Below are 25436 nucleotides of genomic sequence, written 5' to 3'. Positions count from 1 at the left end.
TTTCTAAGTCAAATTCAATTTCTTTGAAAAGAGTAGTAAAAAATCTAAATATCAAAAATATTTGTTTCCATAATGGTAGGCAAGGGGCTAGATTCATCATAATTTATGATGATAACATATACTAGCTATTTAGCATTTTACTTGGGCAAAGGGTTTTACATGCATGATCTCATTTAAATCTCACAATTTTCCCTTGATACATAATACTGAGGCTTATAGAGGTTTAGTGGCTTGTCTAAGGTTATTCAGTGGCAAAGTTGGGATTTAGGCCTAGGTTGCCACTGAATAATATAGGAACAAACCTTATATTCCAATCTTGCAATCCCCATATTAGATTACACATCATTTTGGGACAATATGGGAAAAATTTTATAATTGTTTATAAGGCTATTTTCTAATAAAAGTAATCAAAATGAGTAAAATTAAATTTTCAGTAGCTAGAGACCAAATTGTTTCACTGACGTCTTTGAAGAGATAAAAAAAAAAAAAAGCTCATCATTTTAAAATTGCACTTAAATTGCAGAACTGTCCTAATGTGGAATGGTTTCAAAATCAAGGTAAGAGAAAACAACAAGAAAATTCTTCCAAAGTCTTGCATCTCAGAGGTTTGCAAAAGACCATTGGAAGGGCTAAAAGACACAGTACAATGTACATTGTCAAAGTTCTTTGAAGTTTAGCTGAGGAGATGCAATTTTGGTACAAAGATCCCTGATGTAATTCGCATGTTCTAATTAAACTCCATGGTGACAGTAAAAGAAAGGTAAATGTTCCTTCACACATTTTGCTAATAGGAAAGGTGAAATATTAATGTGATATTGCTTGTCACATACGAAGACAATGGTAGCATATGTAATAGGAATATAGGGATCTTAGTGCCAGAAGAGACTACCTATTTACAATTTTTCCAACCAGCGATAAGCTTTGCTCTAGATAATTCCAAGGCATACAATTAAATATTATTGCACAATTTAAGTTGGAAGGAAAATGAACAGTAGTCTGGCAAGATAGAAGAAGGTATATACTTCTTAAGGATATATAAGTATACTTAGAAGTACTACTCCTTTACTATAATGAGAACAGTTGTTGATATCTTTTAAATTGTAGGCTCACTGTGGTGATGATTACATGAAACCTCTAGATATTGAACATCTATTACACAATGTTGTACTTATGCAATTACAGTGAGACACACTTATTTATAATAGTTTACTTTTTATAACTGAAAAATGTGCAGGTAAACTCACTCACATAAATGACTGTGATAACAAAATAAAATAAAAGCAAATTTGTATTATATGCCTGAAGCACTGATACTAAAAAACCCATAACACCTCTGCTTCTACCCAAATCAAGGGTAGGATTCCTGCCATTTCTTCTAAAAGGCTGTATTTTTTCAGCTTTGTTTCAACTAGATACTTACCCCCCAGCACTTTTTTATAACTAAGTGTCGGTGGTTCTTAAGGACCCTGAGGCCCTTCCCAGATATCAAAGTAGATTATGTTCAGTGCAGTTTTATTATTTTTCACTGAATTTTCATTCTTTAAAAATTGGTGATTCGTTGCTATCACTGTATTAGCAGAATATATCATTTACCACAACATATAATCCCTTCCTCACCTATGCCAGAAAACAGAACATCAAGAATTATAAGAGATTTGCTCGCAGGGGACCCTTTTACATGTGAGGAGCTGATGCTGTTTATTCAACAGGTTCAAAAGCCAGAATTCATTTACCTGTTGCATTCCTTGAAGGGCTTGTTGCAGGAGTTTCAACTGTTGTTCTTTGTTTGGGTCATCTTCTTTCTGAGCTTTGCCTTGTTCTTGCTTAAGTAGTTCTACTTCATTCCGATAAGCATCGAGCTGCCAACGGAGGCTGTCATTTTCTTCCTTCAGAGCTTCTGCCTGTGATACTAAGGCTAAACAATCAATATAAAGTAGTGAAACCATATATCCAGATTACTTTGCGCCTCATCTTATTACCATGAAATTGACATGTATAAAACGTCTCTCAATGAGAAACTTTGGGTCTGAGCTGGCCATGGCAGCAAGGGATGGACACAAGAGCACACAGGCCCATTTTTGCAAATGAACACAGGATTACAACACATGAAAGTTCTTATCATGCTTCATTTTCTTCACCCCAGTTATAACTAAGGTATTTTCAGGTAACATCAGTTGGTTTTATTTCAATTGCACTAAATGATAGGAGTTCTGTAATAAGAATATATAGAGCAAAATATTTTGAACTAATGATTGTCCACACAATATTTCTGATGATAGTTGTTTTGAGAAAAAAAAAATAGCCTTGACTGATCGTACAGAGGAAAGGTAAATACAAAAATGAAGACAGAAGACTTTGGTTTTTAGTATAGCTTAGATGTTGCCACTCCATCCTAACAAGATGTAAAAAACTGAACAAACTGAAAACTCAATAGCTCTTTGTTGATTCATCAGGATAGTTAAAATAATAGGGCAAACAGCTACCCACAAAACTGGAGAGAGAGGCGAATTCAGAGTATCTCAACCTACCAGACCAGAAACCCATGAACAAAAACTTCCACAGGAACCAGTGCCAAAGTAAGAAAATCTAAACTATAATTGGCAAATTGCTGGATGCTCCACATGGACAAGTTTCAGGCCTAAAATGTCAAGGGCAATTCAGTCATAGTGAGGTCCCTACACTTTTGTGAGCTTTATTTCCAGGAGCTCAACAAGATCCTCACAGTGAACAGCTGAGAAAAATCCCCTTGTACTTCCAGCAGGGGTTGGAGATAGAAATCACTTTGTATGATAAAGCATTCTGTTCTGCTTCAAAAGGCCAGCCTTCGGAAGAAACTATTTTATCAGAGTCTAACCTGCTTGGGTTTTGCCAGAGCCTAAATCACCTGGGGAAGGAAAATATCCAACTTTAGATCCTTCTAGTCATTCTGTCCTACCTAAGGGGGGAAAAAACAAAAAACGTGTGAAGTTCACAGTCCAGAGACACAGGCTCACTAAAGGACTGAGACCAATCTTAGGACTGTGGAATGCTTCCCCTCCCTCACTACTGCTGCACTACTAAAGTCCCATTTATTAGTACATCATATTCAGATTTTTTAAAAAAAAGTACAAGGCATTCTAAAAGGTAAAAAAACAAAATTGTAAGAGACTAAACTGGGATCAGAATCAGAGTCAGATATAGCAGGAAAGTTGGAATTATCAGACCTTGAATTTAAAACAACTAATATTAGTATGCTAGGCTTTAATGGAAAAAATAAATAATATGATAAAACAGATGGCTAATGTAATCAGAGTATTGGAAATTCTAAGGAAGAATCAAATAGAAATCTAGGAATAAAAAGACATCATAACAGAAATGAAAAAATTTCTTCAACAGGTTTATTAATAGACCTGTGGGGGGAAAAATCTCTGAGCTTGAGAAGATGACAATTGGAACTGACTAAAGTGAAAAGGAAAGAAGAAGAAGAAGAAGAAGGAAGAAGAAGAAGAAGAAGAAGAAGAAGAAGAAGAAGAAGAAGAAGAAGAAGAAGAAGAAGAAGAAGAAGAAGAAGAAGGAGGAGGAGGAGGAGAAGAAGGAAGAAGAAGAAGAAGGAGAAGAAGGAGAAGAAGAAAGAAGAAGAAGAAGAAGAAGAAGAAGAAGAAGAAGAAGAAGAAGAAGAAGAAGAAGAAGAAGAAGAAGAAGAAGAAGAAGAGGAAGAAGAAGAAGTGGAAGAAGAAGAAAAAAAACCAACAATCAGAATATCCAAGAACTGTGGGACAACTAATTACAAAAGATGTAGTATACATGTAATGAGAATATCAAAAGGAAAAGAAATAAAGGAACAAAGCAATATTTGAAGCAATAATGACCAAAAATTTCCCCAAATTAATGTCAGACACCAAATCATAGAGATCAAATAGGATAAATGCCACAAAAAATAGACCTAAACAGATACCTCATCAAAGATATACCAAAGTCAAGTGTCATCATATGTCATTAGAGAATCGCAATTTAAAACAATGTGATATCACTACATACCTAATAGAATTGCCAAAATCCAAAACAAAGATAATACCAAGTGCTGGTGAGGACGTGGAACAAATAAGAACTCTATTGCTGGTGGGAATGCAAAATGGTGCAGCCGCTTTGGAAAAACAGTTTGGAAGTTTTTTAAAATTTAAATCTTTATTGTTCAAATTATTATAGATGTAACTCCCTTTTCCCCCCCATAGCTCCCCTCCACCCAGTTCCCACCCCACTCCAGGCCCTCACCACCCTACTGTCCATGCCCACATGCATATGCATACATGCATATAAGATCTTTGTCCTATCTCTTCTCCCACCCCCCCATTCTCCCAGAGAAATGTCAGTCTGCTCCATTTCCATGCCCATGATTCTATTACATTTATCAGTTTACTCTGTTCATCAGATTTTTTATTCATTTGATTTTTAGACTCACTTGTTGATAGATATGGATTTGTTGTCACTTTGTTGTTCATAATTTTTATCTTTACCTTTTTCTTCTTCTTCCTCTTCTTAAAGAATACCCTTCAGCATTTCATATAATACTGGTTTGGTGGTGATGAACTCCTTTAGCTTTTTCTTATCTGTGAAGCTCTTTATTTGACCTTCAATTCTAAATGATAGCTTTGTTGGGTAGAGTAGTCTTGGTTGTAGGTTCTTGCTATTCATCACTTTGAATATTTCTTGCCACTCCCTTTCTACATAGTTTCTGTTGAGAAATCAGCTAACAATTGTATGGGTACTCCCTTGTATGTAACTAACTTTTTCTCTTGCTGCTTTTAAGCTTCTGTCTCTGTCTTTTGCCCTTGGCATTTTAATTATGATGTGTCTTGGTGTGGTCCTCTTTGGATTCTCTTGTTTGGGGTTCTCTGTGCTTCCTGTGCCTATAAGTCTATTTCTTTCATCGGGTAGGGGAAGTTTTCTGTCATTATTTCTTCAAATAGGTTTTCAACATCTTGCTCTTTCTCTTCTTCTGGCACCCCCATAATTCAGATGTTGGTAGGCTTAAAGTTGTCCCAGAGGGTCCTTACACTATTTTCATATTTTGGGACTCATTTTTCTTTTTGCTCTTCCAGTTGGGTGTTTTGCTTCCACATTTTTCAATTCTTTGACTTGATTCTTGGGATCCTATAGTCTACTGTTGAATCTCTGTATATTATACTTTATTTCAGTCAGTGTATGGTTAATTTCTGACTGGTCTTTTTCCTTTTCTTTTTTTCTTTCTTTCCTTTTTTTTTTTTTTTTTTTTTTTTTGGCATTCTCATTAAGATCCTTGAAGGTCTTACCAAGTTCCCCGGAGGTTTCTAGAAGTCTTGAGTAACCTTATAACTATGGTTTTGAACTATCGAGTGTTTTGGTTTCTTCAATTTCTTTCATTTGTGACATGTTTCTTTGTCACTGCATTTTGGCTGCTTCCCTGAGTTGACAGAGTGGCTTTGTGTGCTAGGTGCCCTATATGGCCCAGTGGGTCAGCCTCCCCAGTTACTTGAGGTGGACACTTTTGTTGCATCCCTTTGTGTGTTGTGTGCACAGTCTTGTGGTAGTTAAGCCTTGATTGCTGTTGGTATCACTGAAAGGAATTGACATCCAGGCCAATTGGCTGTAAGAACAAGCTGTGACTACAGTGGGAGAGCTGCTATGTAGGAGACACCCTTATGAGGTAGGACTTGCTTCAGTGGGGCTTTGGTATTCACTGTGTCTGCCCCTTGAGTGTGTCACTTATGGATGTGAAGAGTTGTAACCTGGATGATCTCACACTGACCACTGGGTACACTGGCTGTTGGATCTCCAAGGAGGTGCAAAGTCAGCCACTGCCTGGGGCCACTTAGAAGGATCTACAGAGAGATATGCACATCCCTCCTCTTTGTATGGAGTTTGAAAGTGCCCAGATGAGCCCCATTTATAAAGCAAGGCAGGCTGAGGTGCTGGCCTTTGCCTTCTTTTGATAGCTTTGGGGCTCTCTGACTGAGATGCAGTTTGACAGGCTGAGAAAGGACTGGCCATTCATATGCAAAAGCCACTGTGCACAGCTTGTGTGGGGTTGTAAAATGGATGGGGAAGAGTCTCAGGGAATCTCCAGGGCAGAGCAAACAACAATGGCTACTAGTCAGCCCTGCACTGGGGAGGTTCCGGCTCAGGAACAAAGACCATTGCGAGTCCTTCTGTCTGGAAGAAAGCCACCCCTGCTTTCCAGCCCCTATGTCAGACAGTCTAACTTCTCCCTGTATGTGTCTGGGTCCCCCAAAGTCTCGCCCAGCACTGGAGCTCAGTGCAAGTGGGAGCTTGTATCTCCCGCTCGATTGAAAAAGCAGCATACCCAGGTGCTAGCTTGTGCTGCACCTCTGCACCTCTTAACAGTCTCAATGCGCTTTCTTGTTTACTTCTAGTTGTACTTCCACTCAGCCAGCTTTCCCATAGTTCTGGATGATAGTTGTTCTGTTTTAGTTGTAATTTTGATGTGGTTGTGAGAGTCAGCAAATAGAGGTGTTTATATATGCCACCATCTTGGTTGATCTCTCCTTGTTAGTTCTTAGAAAATTAAAAGTACTCTTATATATGATCCAGCAATAATTTTCCTTGGTATTTAATTATGTGAAATGAAAACTTATGTTTCTACAAAAACCTGCACATGGATTTTATAGTAGCTTTTTTCATAATTGCCAAAACTTGGAAACAACCACAATATTCTTTAGTAGGTGAATGGATAAACTAATTGTGGTATATTCAATGTACCATTACTCATGAAAATACCTGGAGAATGCATATCATTCAGTAAAATAAACCAATGAAAATGGCTACACACTGTATGATTCCAACTATATGACATTCTGGAGAAGGAAAAACTATGGGTACAGTATAAAAAAAATCAGTGGTTTCGAGGGGTTAGAGGGAATGGGAAGGATAAACAGTCAGAGCACAGAGGATTTTAGGGCAGTGAAACTATTCGGTATGATACTACAATGGTGGATACATGTATTTTGAGCATTTGTCCAAATACATACAATGGAAAACTCTAAGAGTGAACTCTAATGCAAACTACAGATTTTGGGTGATAATGATGTATACATTGATTGTAACAAATGTATCTCTGTGGTGCATGATGTCAATAGTGGGAGCACCTGTATGGGGGGTAATGGGTGTTTGGGAACTCTGTACTTCTTGTTCAATTTTGTTGTGAACCTAAAACTTCTCTAAAATTTAAAGTTTATTAATTTAGCCAAAACCGGTTTGGCTCAGTGGATAGAGCATCAGCCTGCAGACCAAAAGGTCCCAGGTTCGATTCCGGTAAGGGACATGTACCTTGGTTGCAGGCACATCCCCAGTAGGGGGTGTGCAGGAGGCAGCTGATTGATGTTTCTCTCTCATCACTGTTTCTAACTATCTCTCTCCCTTCCTCTCTGTAAAAAAAAAATCAATAAAATATATTAAAAAATAAAGTTTACTAATTTTAAAAAACCCAAGACACATGGGGAAACCTAGGTTAAGTTTAATTATTTATTGTTCTGGAACATTTTTCAAGGTCAAAAATCATAAGAGTTATTTCAAAAATATTTAATCAGATGATTTCTTTCACTCACTAAACATTTGTTGAGTACCTTTCATGTTCCAGGCTTATAACTATGGTAATAAATGTGATTCCATTAATCTCCATTGTTTACACTCCAATTAATGGAAAAATTTATAGTTTATTCTTTTTATGATTCCTAACACGGCATAGGCCTAGAAAAGAGATATTATCAAAATGGATCAAAATTTCAAGTTTATATATTCTCTCTCTATAAAACCCTATAATGCAAATAGACCCAACGGCGGAACAACCAAACAACTGATTGCTATGATGTGTGCTGACCACCAGGGGGTGCATGTGAAACATGGTGGGCGTCAGCTGCAGCAGGATGGTGGAGCAGATGCACAGGGGCACCAGACCAAGGCAGGGCACTGGGCGCTGTCATCGGAGTGAGCCTGAGGTAGTTACTGAAAATTCTTTGCTGTCAACGCCTGGCTCTGGTCCTGATTGCTCAGTGCAGTCAGCAGGTGTGAGTGGCAGGTGCTGGCACCATTGGCCCCTGAGGGCTTCTCCAACTCCCCCTGTTCCTGAGGGATGATCGGGGCTGGTAGCTTCCTCTCACACCTGCTATTGGTACTGGCACTGCTAGCACCCACTGCTGGTGCCAGCCCCAATCACTTCACACTGTCAGGAAGCAGCGGTGGGGGAGTGAGGCTGCTGGCAGACAGGGGACAGGGGGCGTGGTGGGAGCAGCTGGGTGGGGGCATGGAGGATGGACCAAGATCCGCCCCTGTGCCCACCACAGCCTCGTGGCCCACGGTTCCTTTCAAGGTGCATGAATTCGAGCACTGGATCCCTAGTTAAATGTATAAGAATGTTAAAAGGCAATTTGACAAAGGTAGAGATTTTGTCAGCTACCTATGGGAAGTGACTTTGTGTAGAAAAAAGTAAAAGAAAGTAATGAAAATCAAATCTTCAAGATTATTAGTTATAAATGGTGGAACAAGAGTTTTCTAAAGGGATTTCAAAGACTCATATTCTATACTATATATTTACCAAGATTAAATATATAGAAGAAAGCCATATTCTGTGGGTAAAACATTCATCATTCCTAAAAGGAAGCTGTCTCTTATGGAGTTACTAGGTTTAATTCAATGCCTTTAACTAGAAGGTCTTCCTAAAACAATCAGGTACTGATGTAGGATGATGTGATCAGATTGTCTGTCCAAAGCAAAGAATGCCCATGTAATAGGAAGGGCCTGGTGAGAAATATTTTCTGGTAGTGTTGAGACATGCTCTCAGTGTCCATATTTTTTTGTGTGTGTATTGCCACAAAATTATCCTGATATGCCTCTTTTAAAACTAAAAATTTGTTTAAAAAATTACAAGACATTTGGCATGATACATTCAATATTTTAAAATATTTTATTGATTTTTTACAGAGAGGAAGGGAGAGAGATAGAGAGCTAGAAACGTCAATGAGAGAGAAACATCGACCAGCTGCCTCTTGCACACCCCCTACTGGGGATGTGCTCGCAACCAACGTATATGCCCCTGATCGGAATCGAACCTGGGACCTTTCAGTCTGTAGACCGATGCTCTACCACTGAGCCAAACTGGTTTTGGCGATACATTCAATTTATGTTTGGTTTTAATTTCTGCTGTGATCACACAGATTTCGTGTCTTTGAGAAGAAAGCTGTTATACAGAGACTTGGACTCACAGCACTCCAAATAATAGCTATCCTTGTCATCTCTCCCAGCAGCTGGGATACTTGTCATCAGACAGCATGTTCCTAACAATAACAACACCAAAAGAAGATGCTAAAAGTGAAAATGACTGTATATAGCAAACTATATGGAAAAAGGGACATTAACTGCCAAACAGGGAAAGAAATATTCGATTTGCTTGCTGGTTCAGTACCAAGGATATCATCTTGAGCTGGAGTTTCGCTGAATAGCAGAGGTTAGTTACTCTGTAAATCAAGTGAATGCTACAGATGGAGTTACTTATTTTTGCTTTGGTTTGCATGTTTGTCCTCTGGCAAGCCACATGGTTCAATACAAAATAGCAATATTTCATCTTCCTTCTTTTGTTTCTTCTTTTATAGCAGGCCAGTAATTATGCTCAAGTCCCACAACTCATGTGGAGAAACATGGAAAGGAAAAGGACAAAGATATGGAGAATGGTTTGAGGCATATTCTCCAGTTTAAATGTGAAAATATTTTCCCTTTGAGAAAATGAGTACATGTGTCCCTCCTGGGGAAAAGGGCATGTTGATGAGCAGAAATGGAGACCTACCCACAGGAAGGAGCAGATAATAATCTCAGTTTGGACCTGTCACCAAGCAAAAGAAAATGTGACCTCCTATAATTCTACTAGGGGACCCCACTTACAAAATGTATTTCCCACTCTCTGAAATTAGGGATTTCTTTTCATTTTAATGAGGACTCCAAGTATTCACTTTTATAGACTTAATATTAATTGGGCCCATTTCTGAAGTTGGAGTTCTTTGTACATTGCCATAATATTGAAAAGTTCAATATTACCTTTTAATAATATGTTTGAGTAGGTGAATTTATCAGTTCTGATACTATAGAGCATGTACACTGAATTAGTCCATATCCTGCCATCATTACTTTTGGGATTACCGTTTTTTTTTTTTACTATGCCTTATGTGGAGAAAATCATCCCATTTTATGGGGGTTTCTGAAGGCTATCAGTTCATCATAAAAATATGTAAGTATGAAGGCAGTTGCAAACTCCTTCTCTTAGAGGAGCCACTTAGAGTAAAAATCTCAGACATGCTTTCTATAACAAAAAAATCTAAAAGGAGTTTATGCCATTAAAATATTAATGCCTGACTATGAAGATTACATTAATGGGAGGAAAGATGGCGACTGGCAAGCAGTTAGAGAGGGAGAGTGTGTGAGAGAGTGAGGAAGTGATAGAGGTGTGCGTGGACTTGAGTGGGTGTGTGTGTGAGTTAAATAAAGACAGTTAGACCCTGCATTTCTTCCAGGGAGCTGCCAATCTGGGCAATCTTAGACTGCAAAACCCTGCTGTCACCGCAAACACTCTGGGAGGACACTGGCGGCACAGAGACCACACCATCTTGAAGAACAGAACTGCTTGAGACTAGGATCCTAACCTTGCCAACACCTAGTCTGGTCTCAGAAGCAAACCAGGACCCTATAGCCACTCTGGTAAAAGATCTGCGATTACTACTGCAGACCCAGGGACACCAAGACTCCAGGCACCAGAGCCACAGATTTCTGTGAGTCACAAAGCCAATCCCCCGTCCCCGCAGTAACAGCATAGGAACTGTCAGATCCCAGGTGCACAATAAGGCTTTCTGCACACACAAAGCAGTGGTGACTCTGCCTGACTTTGAGCTTTGGTGTTAGACACGGGAAGTTTGTTTCCTGTGACTAGTCTCTGCGTCCAGGCAGGGAGACTGAGCTGAATTTGAGCCTAGCTGCTCATCCCTAGGGAAGTAGTTTTCTGTGACCAGATCCCATGCCCATGCAGGGCAGGGAGACAGCGCTGAACTTGAGCATGGACCTGTAAACTATGGAATTTGTTTCCTGCGACTAGTTTTCATGCCCAGGCAGGGAGGCAGTCCTGAATTTGAGTATAGATGCATGAACTTGGGGAGATTGTTTTCTGTGACCAGATCTTGTACCTACACAGGGAGACAGAATTGAATTTGAGCCTGGGGGTGCAAATCCGGGGAGTTTGTTTTTCATGACCAGACCCTGTACCTTAGCAGAAAGGCAGCACTGAATTTGAACCTGGATGGGCAGACTCAGGGAGTTTGTTCCCCATGACCAGACCCTGTGCCCACACAGGAAGGCAGCAGTGAATTTGAGCCTGGGTGCGTGGACATGGGGAGTTTGTTTTCCACTGTACACACTCAGGTGACCAGACCCACACCTATACTAAGTGGCAGTGCCACCTGACTTTGATTCAGGGCAAGTGCACACAGAAGGCTTTTTACTGCAGGGTAGAAGTGGACCTCCTGCCAACACAGTGTGACTGAGCAACCTGGTCTCTGAAGCAGTTCAGGGACCCTGAATCTCCACTCAAGAGGCAGCAGTGAGCACCAGTAACTAGACTCTGTTCCTCATTGCATGTGCCTGGGATCCTTAATTCTCGGTACATTCACACCAAGAGCCAGTGACTCCAATTCTTGGCGCATGTGCACACAGGGACCATGATTCTCAGCACAAGGTAGCACCAAGCAACAGAGACTCTGGTATTCGATTCCTGGCATGGACACAGGGAGCCTCTGACTCCTGAAATGCAATAGTGGACTTTGATTTTTGGCACATGCCAGTGGGTCCTCTGTTTCAATGTGGTGCAGTCCACACTAAATCCCTGATTCTAGGTGCATAGACAAGGCCACACTAAGCACCTATGACTCTGACTCAGTGTGAGCATGGCTCCCACCAACCCACAGCAACCAAACGTCTTGGTGTCACATCTCTTCAGTGACACTTAGAGGGTGAAAAATTCCCACTGCACATGGCCCAGGCCCCCACAACTCGACATTTGAACCTTTTGGTGTTAGTCATAATGGGGAGACAATGAAACAATCCCCAGAGGAAAGAAAAGGAGGAATCACCAAGAAAGGAAATAAGTGAAACAGAAGCATGCAACATGACAGAAAAAGAATTCAGAGTAATGGTGATAAAGTTCATACACTGGATAGATGAAAAAAAAATCAACAACCTATGCAAAAATCAGGAAGAAATGAAAAATGATATATCTACAATCAAAAACACCATGGCAGGCTTCAACACTAGATTAGAAGAAGCAGAGGACCTAATTAGTGAGTTAGAAGATCAGGTATGGAAACTAAGCTTAATCTGAACAGCAACTAGAGAAAAAAAATTAAAAAGCAAGAGGAGAGCCTAAGGGAGCTTTGGTACAATGCAAAACAAAATAACATACGAATAATATGGCTGCCAGAAGGACAAGAAGAGAAGCAAGGATTAGGAAATTTATTTGAAGAAATAATGACAGAAAACTTCCCTGGTATGGAGAAGAAAAAAGTTACTCAAGTACAGGGAGTCACAAGTAAGATGAATCCCAAAAGACCCACACCAAGACATGCCATAATTACAATGGCAAATGTTATTTACAAAGAGATAATATTAAAGGCTGCAAGAGAGAGACAGAAAGTTACCTACAAAGGATCCCCTATCAGATTATCAAATGATTTCTCAATAGAAACACATCAAGCTAGAAGGGAATGGAATTATTCAAAGTGATGCAAAGCAAGGGACTGAATCCAATAATAATCTATTCAGCAAGACTATCAATCAAAATTGAAGGGGAAATCAGGAGCTTCACAGACAAAAAAACAAAAAACAAACAACAACAAAAAAACAAAACAAAAAGAAAGACAACAACAAAAAAAACTAAGGGAGTTTATCACTACCAAGCCAGTAATGTAAGAAATGCTAAACGGAATGCTGTAAAAAGAAACAAAAAGGTAAGAAGGAACACTGCTTCAAAAAATAAAAATAGCTACAAACAAGTACCTTTCAATAATAACTTTAAATGCAAACAGACTAAATGCTCCAATCAAAAGACATCAAGTAGCTGAATGGTTAAAAACACATGACCCATATATATGCTGTCTGCAAGAGACACACCTCAGAAGAAGGGACTCAAACAGACTGAAAGTGAATGGATGGAAAAATATTGTTCGGGCAAATGGAAATGAAAAAAAAAAAAAAAAAAAAAAAAAAAAAGCTGGGGTAGCAATACTTATCTCTGACAAAATAGGCCTCAAAGTGAAGGTCATAACAAGAGATAAGGAAGGCCACTTCATAATACTAAAAGGGATCAATATAATGAGAGGATATAACCCTCATAAACATATATGCACCCAATGCAGGAGCACCCAAATCCATAAAAAATTTCCTAGAAGATATCAAGTGAAAGATCGACAACAATACAATCATAGCAGGGGACTTTAATACACCACTGACATCACTGTATAAATACACTAGATAAAAAATCAGCAAAGAAACAACAATCCTAAATGACTCACTAGATCAGGACTTAATTGACATCTTCAGAACATTTCACCCCAAAGCTACTGAATATACGTTCTTCTCAAGTGTACATGGGAAATTTTCAAAAATAGACCAAATACTGGGTCAAAAACAAAGTATCCCCAAATTGGAGAAGATTGAAATCATACCAAACATCTTTTCAGACCACAATGGCATGATATTAGAAATAAACTATAATAAAAACAATCCAAAACACTCAAACACCTGGAAGCTGAATAGCATATTATTAAATATTGATTGGGTTACCAATGAGATCAAAGAAGAAATTAAAAACATTCTTGAAACTAATGACAATAAAAACACAACAATTCAAAACCTATGGGACACAATGAAAGCAGTCCTGAGAGAGAAGTTTATAGCTCTACAGGCTTACATAAAAAAAAAAACAAAAAACAAAAAACAAAAAACACCACAAGATAAAATGGTAGTAAATCATCTAATGCTACAACTCAAAGAATTAGAAAGAGCAACAAGAAAAGCCCAGAGTAAGCAGAAGGAAGGCGATAATAAAGATTAGAGAAGAAATAAATGACATACAGACCAAAAAAATAATATGAAAGATCAATGAAACCAAGAGCTGGTCCTTTGAAAGGATAAACAAGACTGATGAACCTCTAACCAGGCTCACCGAGAAGCAAAGAGAAAGGATTCAAATAAACAAAATCAAAATGATAGAGGCAAAATAATAACAGACCCCACAGAATTATAAAGGATTGTTTAAAATATTACAAACAACTCTATTCCAACAAACTAGACAACCTGGAGGAAATGGACATATTCTTAGAAAAATACAACCTTCCAAAACTCAATCAGGAAGATTCTAAAAATCTCAATAGGCCAATAACTATGGAAGAAATTAAAGCAATCATAAAAATGCTTCCTTTAAACAAAAGCCCAAGGACAGATGGCTTCATAGGAGTGTTATACTAAACATTCAAGGAAGAACTAAAACCTATCCTCCTCAGACTATTCAAAAAAATTCAAGAGGAAGGAACACTTCCAAACTCCTTCTATGAAGCCAGCATCACCCTAATACCAAAACCAAAACCAGATAAAGACAACACAATGAAAGAGAATTACAGGCCACCATCCCTAATGAACATAGATGCCAAAATCCTCAACAAAATTCTAGCAAATTGGATCCAGCAGTACAACAGAAAGATCATACACCATGACCAAGCAGGATTTATCCCAGGGATGCAAGGATGGTACAATATTCACAAGTCAATAAACGTGATACATCACATAAACAAATTGAGAGATAAAAATCATATAGTCATATCAAATTAGGCAGAAAAAGCATTTGACAAAATCCAACACACTTTCTTGATAAAAACTCTCAGCAAGGTGGGAATAGAAGGATCATACCTCAACATCATAAAAGCTATATATGACAAACCCACAGCCAGCATCACACTCAATAGACAAAAACAGCCATTTACCCTAAAAACAGGAACAAGACAGGGATGCACTTTCTCACCACTCCTGTTTTACATAGTACTTGACGTACTAGCCATAGTGATAAGACAAGAAGAAGAAATAAAAGGCATCCAAATTGGAAAAGAAGAAGTAAAACTGTCCTTATTCACAGATAACATGATACTGTACATAGAAAATCCTAAAGACTCCATAAAAAATTATTAGACTTAGTAAATTAATTTGGCAAGGTAGCAGGATACAAAATTAATGCCAAGAAAAATATGACATTTCTATAATAGTGAACTTACAGAAAGAGAGACTAAAAAAGCAATCCCATTTACCATCATACCAAAAAAAAAAAAAATTAAGATACCTAGGAATAAACTTAATTAAAGAGGTAAAAGACCTATATGCAAAAAACTAAAGGACACTGAAAAAAGAGATAGAGGAAGACATAAACAGATGGAAGAATATACCGTGTTCATGGATTGGTAGAATCAACATCATCAAAATGTCCATACTACCCAAAGAAATCTATAGATTCAATGCAATCCCCATTAAAATACTAAGGGCATATTTCACAAACCTAGAATGAACTCTCAAAAAATTCACTGGAATAAAAAAAGACCCTGAATAGCTGCAGCAATCCTGAGAAAGAAGAACCAAGTAGGAGGTATCACAATACCAGATTTCAAGCTGTATTACAAAGCCACTCTTCTCAAAAAAGCCTGGTACTGGCACAAGAACAGACATACAGACCAATGAAATAGAATATAAAACCCAGAAATGGACACAAACTACTAGGCCCAATTAATATTTGACAAAGGAGGCATGAACATACAATGGAATCAAGATAGTCATGTAAATGGTGTTGGGAAAATTGGACAGATACATGCAAAATAATGAAACTAGATCACCCACTTAAACCATACACAAAAATAAACTCAAAATGGATTAAAGGACTTAAACCTAAGACACAAAACCATAAAAAATAGTAGAGGAATTTACAGGCAGCAAAATTTCAGACATATGCCAAAGTAACTTCTTCACTATTACTGCTCCTAGGGCAAAAGAAAATAAAGTGAAAATAAACAAATGGGACCACATCAAAATAAAAAGCTTTTGCACAGCAAAAGAAACCATCAGCAAAATAACAAGAAAGACCACTTCATGGGAGAACATATTAGCCAATGTTATCACTGATAAGGGTTTAATCTCCAACATCTACAGGGAACTCATCCAACTCAACAAAAGGAAGATAAACAATCCGATCCATAAATCGGCAAAGGACCTCAATGGAAACTTTTCTAGAGAAGACAGAAGGAAAACCAAGAGACATATGAAAACATGCTTAAAGTCACTAATTATCTGAGAGATACAAATCAAAACAATAATGTGGTACCATCTCACACCTGTCAGAATGGCTATCATCAACAAACCGACAAATGACAAATGCTAGCGAGGATGCGGAGAAAAGGGAGCCCTTGTGCACTGCTGGTGGGAATGCAGACTGGTGCAGCCACTGTGGAGAACAGTATGGAATTTCCTCAAATAACTAAAAATGGAACTTCCATTTGACCCAGTGATCCCACTTCTACAAATATATCCCAAGAAACCAGAAATATCAATCAGAAAGGATATATGCACCCCTATGTTCATAGCAGTACAATTTACCATAGCTAAGATTTGGAAACAACCTAAGTGCCCATCAGCAGATGAATGGATTAAAAAACTGGTACATCTACACAATGGAATACCATGCTGTGCTAAAAAAAGAGGGAATTCCCACCATTTGCAACAACATGGATAGAACTGGAGAGCATTATGCTAAGTGAAATAAGCCAGTCAGAGAATGATAAATATCACATGATCTCACTCATCTATGGAAATAATTAACAACATAAACTAATGATCAAAAACGGATCCAGAGACAGGGAAGCATCGATCAGACTGTCAAATCTCAGAGGGAAGATAGGTGTATGGAAGTAAAGGGGAGAGATCAACCAAAGGACTTGTATGCATGCATGCATGCATATATGCCTAACCAGAGGACACAGACAATAAGGGGGCGAGGGCATGAGTGGGGGGGGGGGGGTTTGGGAAGGTAATGGGATGAGGACAAATATGTAATACCTTAACCAATAAAGAAATTAAAATGTAAAATAAATATTAATGCCTAAATTTCTTCAATGGTAGAAAGAAAACAAAATAATGGAAGTAAATTCAGGGAGTTGACTCTTACAAAGCCAGAATATAAGAGAAACTAAAAAATTGTTACTAAATTAGAGAAGGAAAAATGGGCCACATCCCCCTAAAGGTTCATAAAAAATTTGAGTTGGAATGATGCACAAAGAGAAAATGACAAAAAGAACAAAGAATGTGAAGAAAGGAGAGGGAGATGATATGAACATAATCCATTGGGAGTGGCTACAGGCCAGCTCAGGTAAAATTTCAAATGAGTTTCCTGCCTCATGATGCTTTGCTTCTCGCCTCTGCAGGCCATTACTCTAATCAAGTTTCTATCATAATGGATCTATCTGGGACACAGTATCTTCACCTATGACTTATTTCAATGCCCCTCATGACCCAAAGACATCGCTCTCTTCCTTACTGGAATTTCTAAACTCTAGGAGTGGCCAACTTTATCCAGTCCATTGATTATTTCCTGCCTAAACAGATTCCATTGCAAATTCCTTAGTCAGCAAATTTCTTCACCCTCATGAAAACCGATGGCACGGTTTACCATATCTATCTTAACTCATGGTCACTTGACTCTAGTTTCTCTGCTTCTTACCCTGGGCTGCAGAAGACTCTCTCATAGGAAGTTGCAGAGCTGGGCATTCCTGGTCAATACAGATTCAAAGTGATCCTTGCTCATGGGTCTTTCACTTCTTCTTTTTCTTTTACTTTACTGGGGATAGCCCCCAAAGTTCTGTATTCATCCCTTTGTTCTTTCTCATTTGTCTTTCATACTCATTCACATTTGGCCAACATCTCTGTATTACCATTTTCAACTCCTATTTTCTTCAATCCTGATTTGTATACAAATCCTTTTAATTCATTTACTAACCATCAGCTCTAAAGCTGATCTCATCACATTCTGCCAATCAAGCCCATCCATCAGTCCATTTATGTCAGTTCTACTATAGTGGGTTGAATTTGTGTCCCCCCTCCAAAATATGTTGACCTTATTTGGAAATATAATCTTTACAGAGGTAATCAAGTTAAAATGAGGTCATTAGGGTGTATTTCCACTTATATGACTGATGTCCTTACAGATAGGGGAAATTTATACACAGAGACAGACATACATACAGAAAGAATGCCATGGGAACATGAAGGCAGAGACTGGGGTGATGCATCTGCAAGCCATGGAAGGCCAATGATTGCCATTAAACCTTCAGAAGCTAGGAGAGGCATGGGGCAGATTCTCACAGCCCTCAAAAGGAACCAACTCTACTGACATCTTGATCTCAGATTTCTAGCCTCCAGAACTGAGAAAATAAATTCCTGTTGTTTCAACCATTCTATTTGTGATACTTTATTATAACAGTTTTAGTGAACTAATAAAAATACCAAGCTTCCAATCTCCAACACTAGAAAACCTGGGCTAATTCTGGGTTCTTTCATTTTCTTCATCATATATATCCAATCTGGCACCAAAGATTTCATTTATCTCCCCCAAATGACTCCTAGCATCTTTGATTCACATTTTCTGTTGTTTCCTTTTCTTCTACCATTTTAAAAACAAGTTTCTGTTGCCTTCACTGTTGTCCCAACCTTCATCATGTCATATCTCAATTCCTATAAGTCTTTGGCTGGTCTCTCATAATCCAAAATTATCTTCTAAAATATATAATTCATGTTGCTTTTATCATACTAGTACCATTGTTGAGACATGCTTATAGTGCCATATTACCTACTATGCTAAATCTCAGCTTGACATTCATGGTCCCCCATAATCTGGACACATCTTATCCACTCAATATTTTATTCCTCTATATACATCATCCTTATTTCTCTCTTTAATCTAAGCTCATTCTCCTTTACCTCTCTGCATCAAGATGCTTTCTTACTTTCTTCCTCTAATCAAAACCTATTCATCTTTCAAGGCCCTCATCAACTTTCACTGACTATGAATAGTCTGACCCATGCTAATAATCTCTTACCTTTTACTACATTCTAATCAGTAACTTCCAGGTTAGCACCAAGTGATATTTCTTATATTTTATTTGGATTTACATATATTACATCTCTATTTCTATCAGTTTATAGGGTACTAGAAACGTGGTGCATGAAATTCATGCATGGGGTGGGGGGTGTTCCTCAGCCCAGCCTGCACCCTCTCCAATCTGGGACCCCTTGAGGGATGTTAAAATGGTCAGTCAGACATCCCTCTCACAATCCAGGACTGCTGGCTCCCAACTGCTCGCCTGCCTGCCTTCCTGATTTCCCCTAATCGCTTCTGCCTGCCAGCCTGATCACCCCCTAACCACTCCCATGCCAGCCTGATCGATGTCTAACTGCTCCCCTGCCAGCCTGTTTGCCCCCAATTTCCCTCCTCTGCCGGCCTGATCACCCCTAACTGCCCTCCCCTGCAGGGTTGATCGCTTCCAACTGCCCTCCCTTGCAGGCCTGGTGCCTCCCAACTGCCCTCCCCTGCTGGCCATCTTGTGGTGGCCATCTTGTGTCCACATGGAGGCAGGATCTTTGACCACATGGGGGCAGCCATCTTGTATGTTGAAGTGATGGTCAATCTGCATATTATTACTCTTTTATTAGATAGGATAGAGGCCTGGTACATGGGTAGGGGACAGCTGGTTTGCCCTGAAGGGTGTCCTGGATCAGGGTGGGGCATGGGGTGGCCAGGGAGAGGGGCCTGTGGTGGTTTGCAGGCCATGCCCCCTGGCGACCCAAGTGGAGGCCCTGGTATCTGGAATTTAGTTATTTACTTTCTACAATTGAAACTTTGTAGCCTGGAGCAGAGCCAAGCTCCCTGCTCACTCTGGCTGCGGCTATTTCTGTTTGGTTTTATGAATCTTCTATAATTGAAAATTTGTATCCTTAAGTGGAGGTCTAGGCCAGCCAGGGCAGGTGGAAAGCTTTGCTTCCTCCATTGCCAGGGCAACCCGAGCCTTCTCTTTCCAGCTCCATGGCTGCTGCCATTTTTCTTGGGATTTATCTTCTATAATTGAAACTTTGTATCCTTGAGTGGAGGCCAAGGCTGGCTAGGGCAGGCGAAAAGCTTGGCTTCTGTTGCCGGGGAAACCCAAGCTTCTCAACTGCTCTCTGTGGCTGCAGCCATCTTGCTTGGGGATAATTTGCATACACCCTCTGATTGGCTGGTGGGTGTGGTTTGAGCGAAGTGATGGCTAATTTGCATATTACTGTTTTATCAGGTAGGATAATGCTATTAATTAATTGATAAAACTCCTTAAGTAGGAATAATGGGATGTTTGAGGACAGAAGGAAGGAAATTGGATACCAAGGGAAGAGAAACTTGGCTAGAACAAAGGAAAATTAGTCTAAGTCAATGATTGCCAGATGTGCTCTCTGGACCACTAGCATCTAAATTATTTAGGATGCCTGGTAAAATGCAGATTACCAAACCCCATTACAGACCTATTGAGTCAGATTCTGAAGCCCAGAAATTGAAAATTTTAAAAGAAATTCAATGATTCTTATATGTACCAAATCTGAGAATCCCTACTTTAATTGAACAAGGCAAAAGATTGATATTGAAAGGAAACAGATGTTCTTATGTTTATTGGGTCCATGTACTTTCCATCAGGATAACAATAAAATGAAATAGTTTCATACTATGATGATTTGCTTTGATTTTATTTTCCCTCTTCAACCTACTGCTTTGAGCACAGAAACCCTTTCTTTTATGGCAAGAGTATTTCCAGTAGTGCCTCACAAATATGGACTGGCTAGTACAGAGTACCTTGAAGAACAGAAACGCTGTGGCACTCCAAGAAAATGTAACTGAGACTGCTGGGCTAGCTTTAGCTCTTAGTTTCTCTGGGAAGTAAAATTTAACCAGAAGCAGGCTATAGACTCTTGGAATTCAACTTTGGTAGCATGGAGAGAGAGAGAAAAAAAAATCAACTTGGGAGATCTATTGTAGTTGCTTAAGCTTTTAATTGGAACCAAGTGATAACTACAACATGTAACTGATTTAGATTAAAAATTGAAGACCTGCTTACTAGCTCATAGTGAACAGGATTTCTGCAGTTGAATACTACAGAAGCAAGATAACAAAATTAGATACGTTATAGGGGAAGAAAAATGTGCAAAAGTCCTAGAATTAAAATGAATTGAAACCTCCTGGGAGAAAAGCTATTTGGTAAGCCCCATTAAGTCTATTGTAGATAGCTTTATTTGACAAAGCATCCTGGCATGTGGAACAGGAAAGAAAATAGCTATAAGATGATCTGTCAGGGAGTTTCTTGTCTCTAAACGAATAAGATTCTGTGCAGTAGCCAATACAGCTTTTAACTCAAAAGAGATACAGAGTAAAATGCAATTATATAAACCTAGTAAGTGCATTCAGTCTGAATCTCCCATACACCACTCTCCTCTAATGACTCCTGAAACTCAGCAATTTATCAAGTGGATGCTCAAATTTATGGTTGTATGCATTTAAGGGTAACACTGGATTAACACTGTATACAATACTTCAGGATTTTTAGGTGGAGACAATACTACAAGTAAAGAATTAATCACCTCTAAAACATCCTAAGTACTTAAATAGTTTGAATAGCTCAATTATCCTTATTTTGTTTATCTTCGTTATAAGTTTATAGTGTGTGTTTGCAGTATTTAGTATGTGTTAACTGTGCTAAAGTGCTAAGTATTCACTTAATACAAAGGATGCATTCAATGTATATGTAAGTTTATATGTTAGGGATATAACATATGGCCTAAATCGAGGAAATTCAGATGTAACTGCTAAGGAATGCCTTTTAAAAAGCATATACTGGTGGTTTTCTCTCCTTAATATTTTCTGCTTCATGGAGTGAAGATTTTAGGATCACTCAAGTGGCTATAGAACTGGTGACTTCAATATGCAAGTACTGGAACAGAGAAATTCTGATTTTCATGATAACCAATCTGGGGTCTCTGTCTCTGTCTCTGTCTCTGTCTCTGTCTCTGTCTCTCTCTCTGTCTGTCTCTGTCTCTCTCTCTCTCTCTCTCTCTCTCTCTCTCTCTCTCTCTCTCTCTCTCACACACACACACACACACACACACACTCACACAGTAGGGGCAGTATCTCTAATGTCTAGTACATTATCATATCTCTAATGTCTAGTATGGTTACTGGCATGTAATCATTATTAAATGAATAAATGAATTCTTGTAACCACCATAAAATCCCTGTTTGTAATGTACTTCTTACAAGAGTGGAAGCTGAGGCTCAGTGAGAAAGAAGTCCTTCCTATGCCAAGAAGAACAGAATTGTCACTAGAAATCAAATGTTCTAACTTTAGGTCTGGTGCTTTTTCCACTGTACATTTTTTACTCCTAACATAGCCTTTTGGCTGATATTTTAATCTCTCCTATGACACTCCCTCAAAGATCGTTTGATATGAAATTGAAGAGTATGGTGTTATATTGTTAAACAGACTTGCCTTATGAGTTCCAACCGGGGACCCTCGCCATGGCTTCTGTTTCACAGTAAGGTCCTGACTATACTAGGCAAGAGCAAAAGTCTTTACCCAGACCAGTCTTTGCAGATTCCTGTTTGGTTCCCAATAAACCTCCAAGTAACCACAAGGGAAGGAATCAGATAGGTAGACTCATATATTGTAGATATTTCCCTTTAGTTTGTAAATTTTCTTTGACTTCTCTCTTTGGAGACCTTCATACCAAATTATATAACCAACTCCTATATTTTCTGGAATTTCTTTTGCTATATGTATTTTTTTTTTTTACATTTGAATCTCAAATTTATTATTATTGATTTTGGTGTAAAGTATATGTGATGTAGTAATCTAATGATTTTTCCTAAAAGTTTGGCTATTTAACCATCTATGAATAAGCTCTCTTATGGTTTCTAAATAATAATAATAGAATAACATATTATTAATGTTATTTTGTTCAAATTTCAAGTATAATAATAATAATAATAATAATAATAACAATAACATATTATTATTAATGAATCCAAACCAAATATAGAACAATGCTGGCTAAATGTCCAGTGTTCCTAGGAAAAGAAAGTTTTAATTAGTTATTATGATGGAAGATGGTGGGGGTGGGTCAATGGAGACAATACTGTAAAAAATCCTGTAGCCACAAGATTGATATTCAGCCAGTTTGTACTTATATGTTTTTCATCAATTGTTTTTGGCTAGTTCCAATCTAATGGGTTTGTGCCCATCACTAACTGGGTATTAATGCTTTTAAAATACCATCCCTGTGAGTAGATGTTATTTAAATAAAACAAAGCAGAATTATCTTTACCTGATTCCTCAGTTTCTTTTGTTTCTGATTTTTCTTCTATTTCATCATCAGACATCTCCATTTCTTCTTCTCTCCTGATTCCCATTAATTCATCATTATGTATGTTACGGATTTCCTAAAGTTAAAAAGTATGTTTTTTAGGTGGGAAAACCTTAAAAATGTTGATAAAATGACCAGAGTTAAGGATAAGATAAAGCAGGTTTGTTGACATATAACAAAACTTCAGAGTACTCTTAAGGCAAAGGCAAAAGGTCATGTTGAGGCTAAAATAATCTCAATAGAACACAGCAGACTTTGTACACTCTGTCTTGCATTTGGATTTTTTTCCATACCCAGAGTTATGTCAGTTGATGATTTTTATATCCCTCTCATGTCAGAAAGTACTTTTTTTCAAAAAAAATTTTTTTTTGTAGAGTATTCAACAGAACTCTTACTCAAACTTTTGCAGGTTTAGAACTTATAGCAAAAATGAGTAGTCAGGAATGAGCTTCTACCAGATCACCCCTTCCATGCATAATAAATATACTTTGCAAGCAAAACACAAAAACCAAAGCAAACCAAAGCAAACCCCTAACTAATTAATGGCAGTGGAGAGTGAACAAAAGCAGGCATATTATGAAGAGGAGCTAACACTTGGAAGAAGGGTGTGGGTCTCTCAGATTTTAAAGGGCCTTTTAGTCTGGGAGCAGACCACCTCACAGGGTGGCTAAAATTTTAATAGAAAATCCATGGTCTTTATATCTTAAGGAAATAAAGAAGAGAATGCAGGGTAATTACAGTCTCAGAAAGAAGATAGACAAAGATAGAGAAATTCAAATTCTGTGAATAAGATCTGTTCAAATTTCTGCATTACCCATGAATCATAGAAGCACAGTGCAGATTCCAAACAACACAGCTAAAAGAACTGAATTGTGATTTGAGCTGCCATCGAAGACAGATAATTTTTAGCTTAACTCTAATAAAGAAAATTAACCATTTAAAACAGAGGGCAAAGTCAACATTCTTTGGAAGAACATAAAAGAATCCATAGTCTTAAAAGAAAAAATATTCATCCCAACCAGTGTGGCTCAGTGGTTGAGCGTCGACGTATGAACCAGGAGGTCATGGTTCGATTCTGGTCACGGCACATGTCCAGGTTGTGGATCCCCAGTGGGGGACATGCAGGAGGCATCCCATCAATGATTTTCTCTCATCATTCATGTTTCTATCATCTCTCTCCCTCTCCCTTCCTCTATGAAATCAACAAAAATATTAATATGTTTAAAAAGAGAAAAAAATATTCACAATGTGCAGGAAAAGCCCCGAGTTACATGATACAAAGAACTAGGATGAGATGATCCATCTTTAAGAAAAAAGACAATAAACAGAGACCAAACTTGAAATTAACCAGATATGGCATTTAACAGACGAGTTAAAGCAGCTATTATAATTATCTCAGTGATATAAAGAAAATATATTTATAATGAAAAGATAGAAAATCTTAGCTGAGAAATAGAAACTTTTAAAAAGAATCAAATGGAAATTCTAAAACTGAAAAATACAATATCCAAAATAAAAGTAATTGGATAAATCTAACAGGAGAATGCAGATGACAAAATAAAGAGAGAACTTAAAGAAAATAATACACAGTTATCTAACCTGAAGAGCAGAAAGAAACTAACTGGGAATCACAGAAATAGGGGAAACTAAATTATTCAAAATCTTTGAAGAAAAAATAGTTGAAGATTTCTCAAATTTGATGAGATACATTACTCTTTAAATTCAAAGAACTCAGTGAATCCAAAGCAGGATATGTGTGAAAAAAGTATATCTAGGAATATCATAGTAAAACTGCTGAAAACCTTTTACTCTTTAACTAAACTTATTGTGATAATCACTTCAGAATACATGTAATTAAAGTCATTAATTACATCTTAAACTACAGTACTGTATGTTGCTTATTTCTTAAT

General features: G+C 38.1%; 1 protein-coding gene across 8 annotated transcripts in view; it reads right to left on the bottom strand.

Moving 5' to 3' along the window:
- Nucleotides 1-25436, bottom strand: part of ENOX2 (ecto-NOX disulfide-thiol exchanger 2) — a 293057-nt gene that overhangs the window by 11725 nt on the left and 255896 nt on the right. For 6 of the 8 annotated variants that reach the window (XM_084870724.1, XM_084870727.1, XM_084870729.1 and 3 more), the window contains 2 exons: nt 23488-23602; nt 1734-1915 (listed from right to left, as the gene is read on the bottom strand). In XM_084870724.1, the coding sequence (XP_084726850.1) occupies nt 1734-1915; nt 23488-23602 (297 nt within the window). The remainder of the gene's footprint in view (nt 1-1733; nt 1916-23487; nt 23603-25436) is intronic. The other 2 variants (XM_084870730.1, XM_084870728.1) reach the window with 1 other exon arrangement.

The sequence above is a fragment of the Pipistrellus hanaki genome, assembly GCF_964339955.1.
Source record: "Pipistrellus hanaki genome assembly, chromosome: X".
NCBI lineage: Eukaryota > Metazoa > Chordata > Mammalia > Chiroptera > Vespertilionidae > Pipistrellus > Pipistrellus hanaki.
This window is presented reverse-complemented; position numbering and strand designations above follow the sequence as displayed.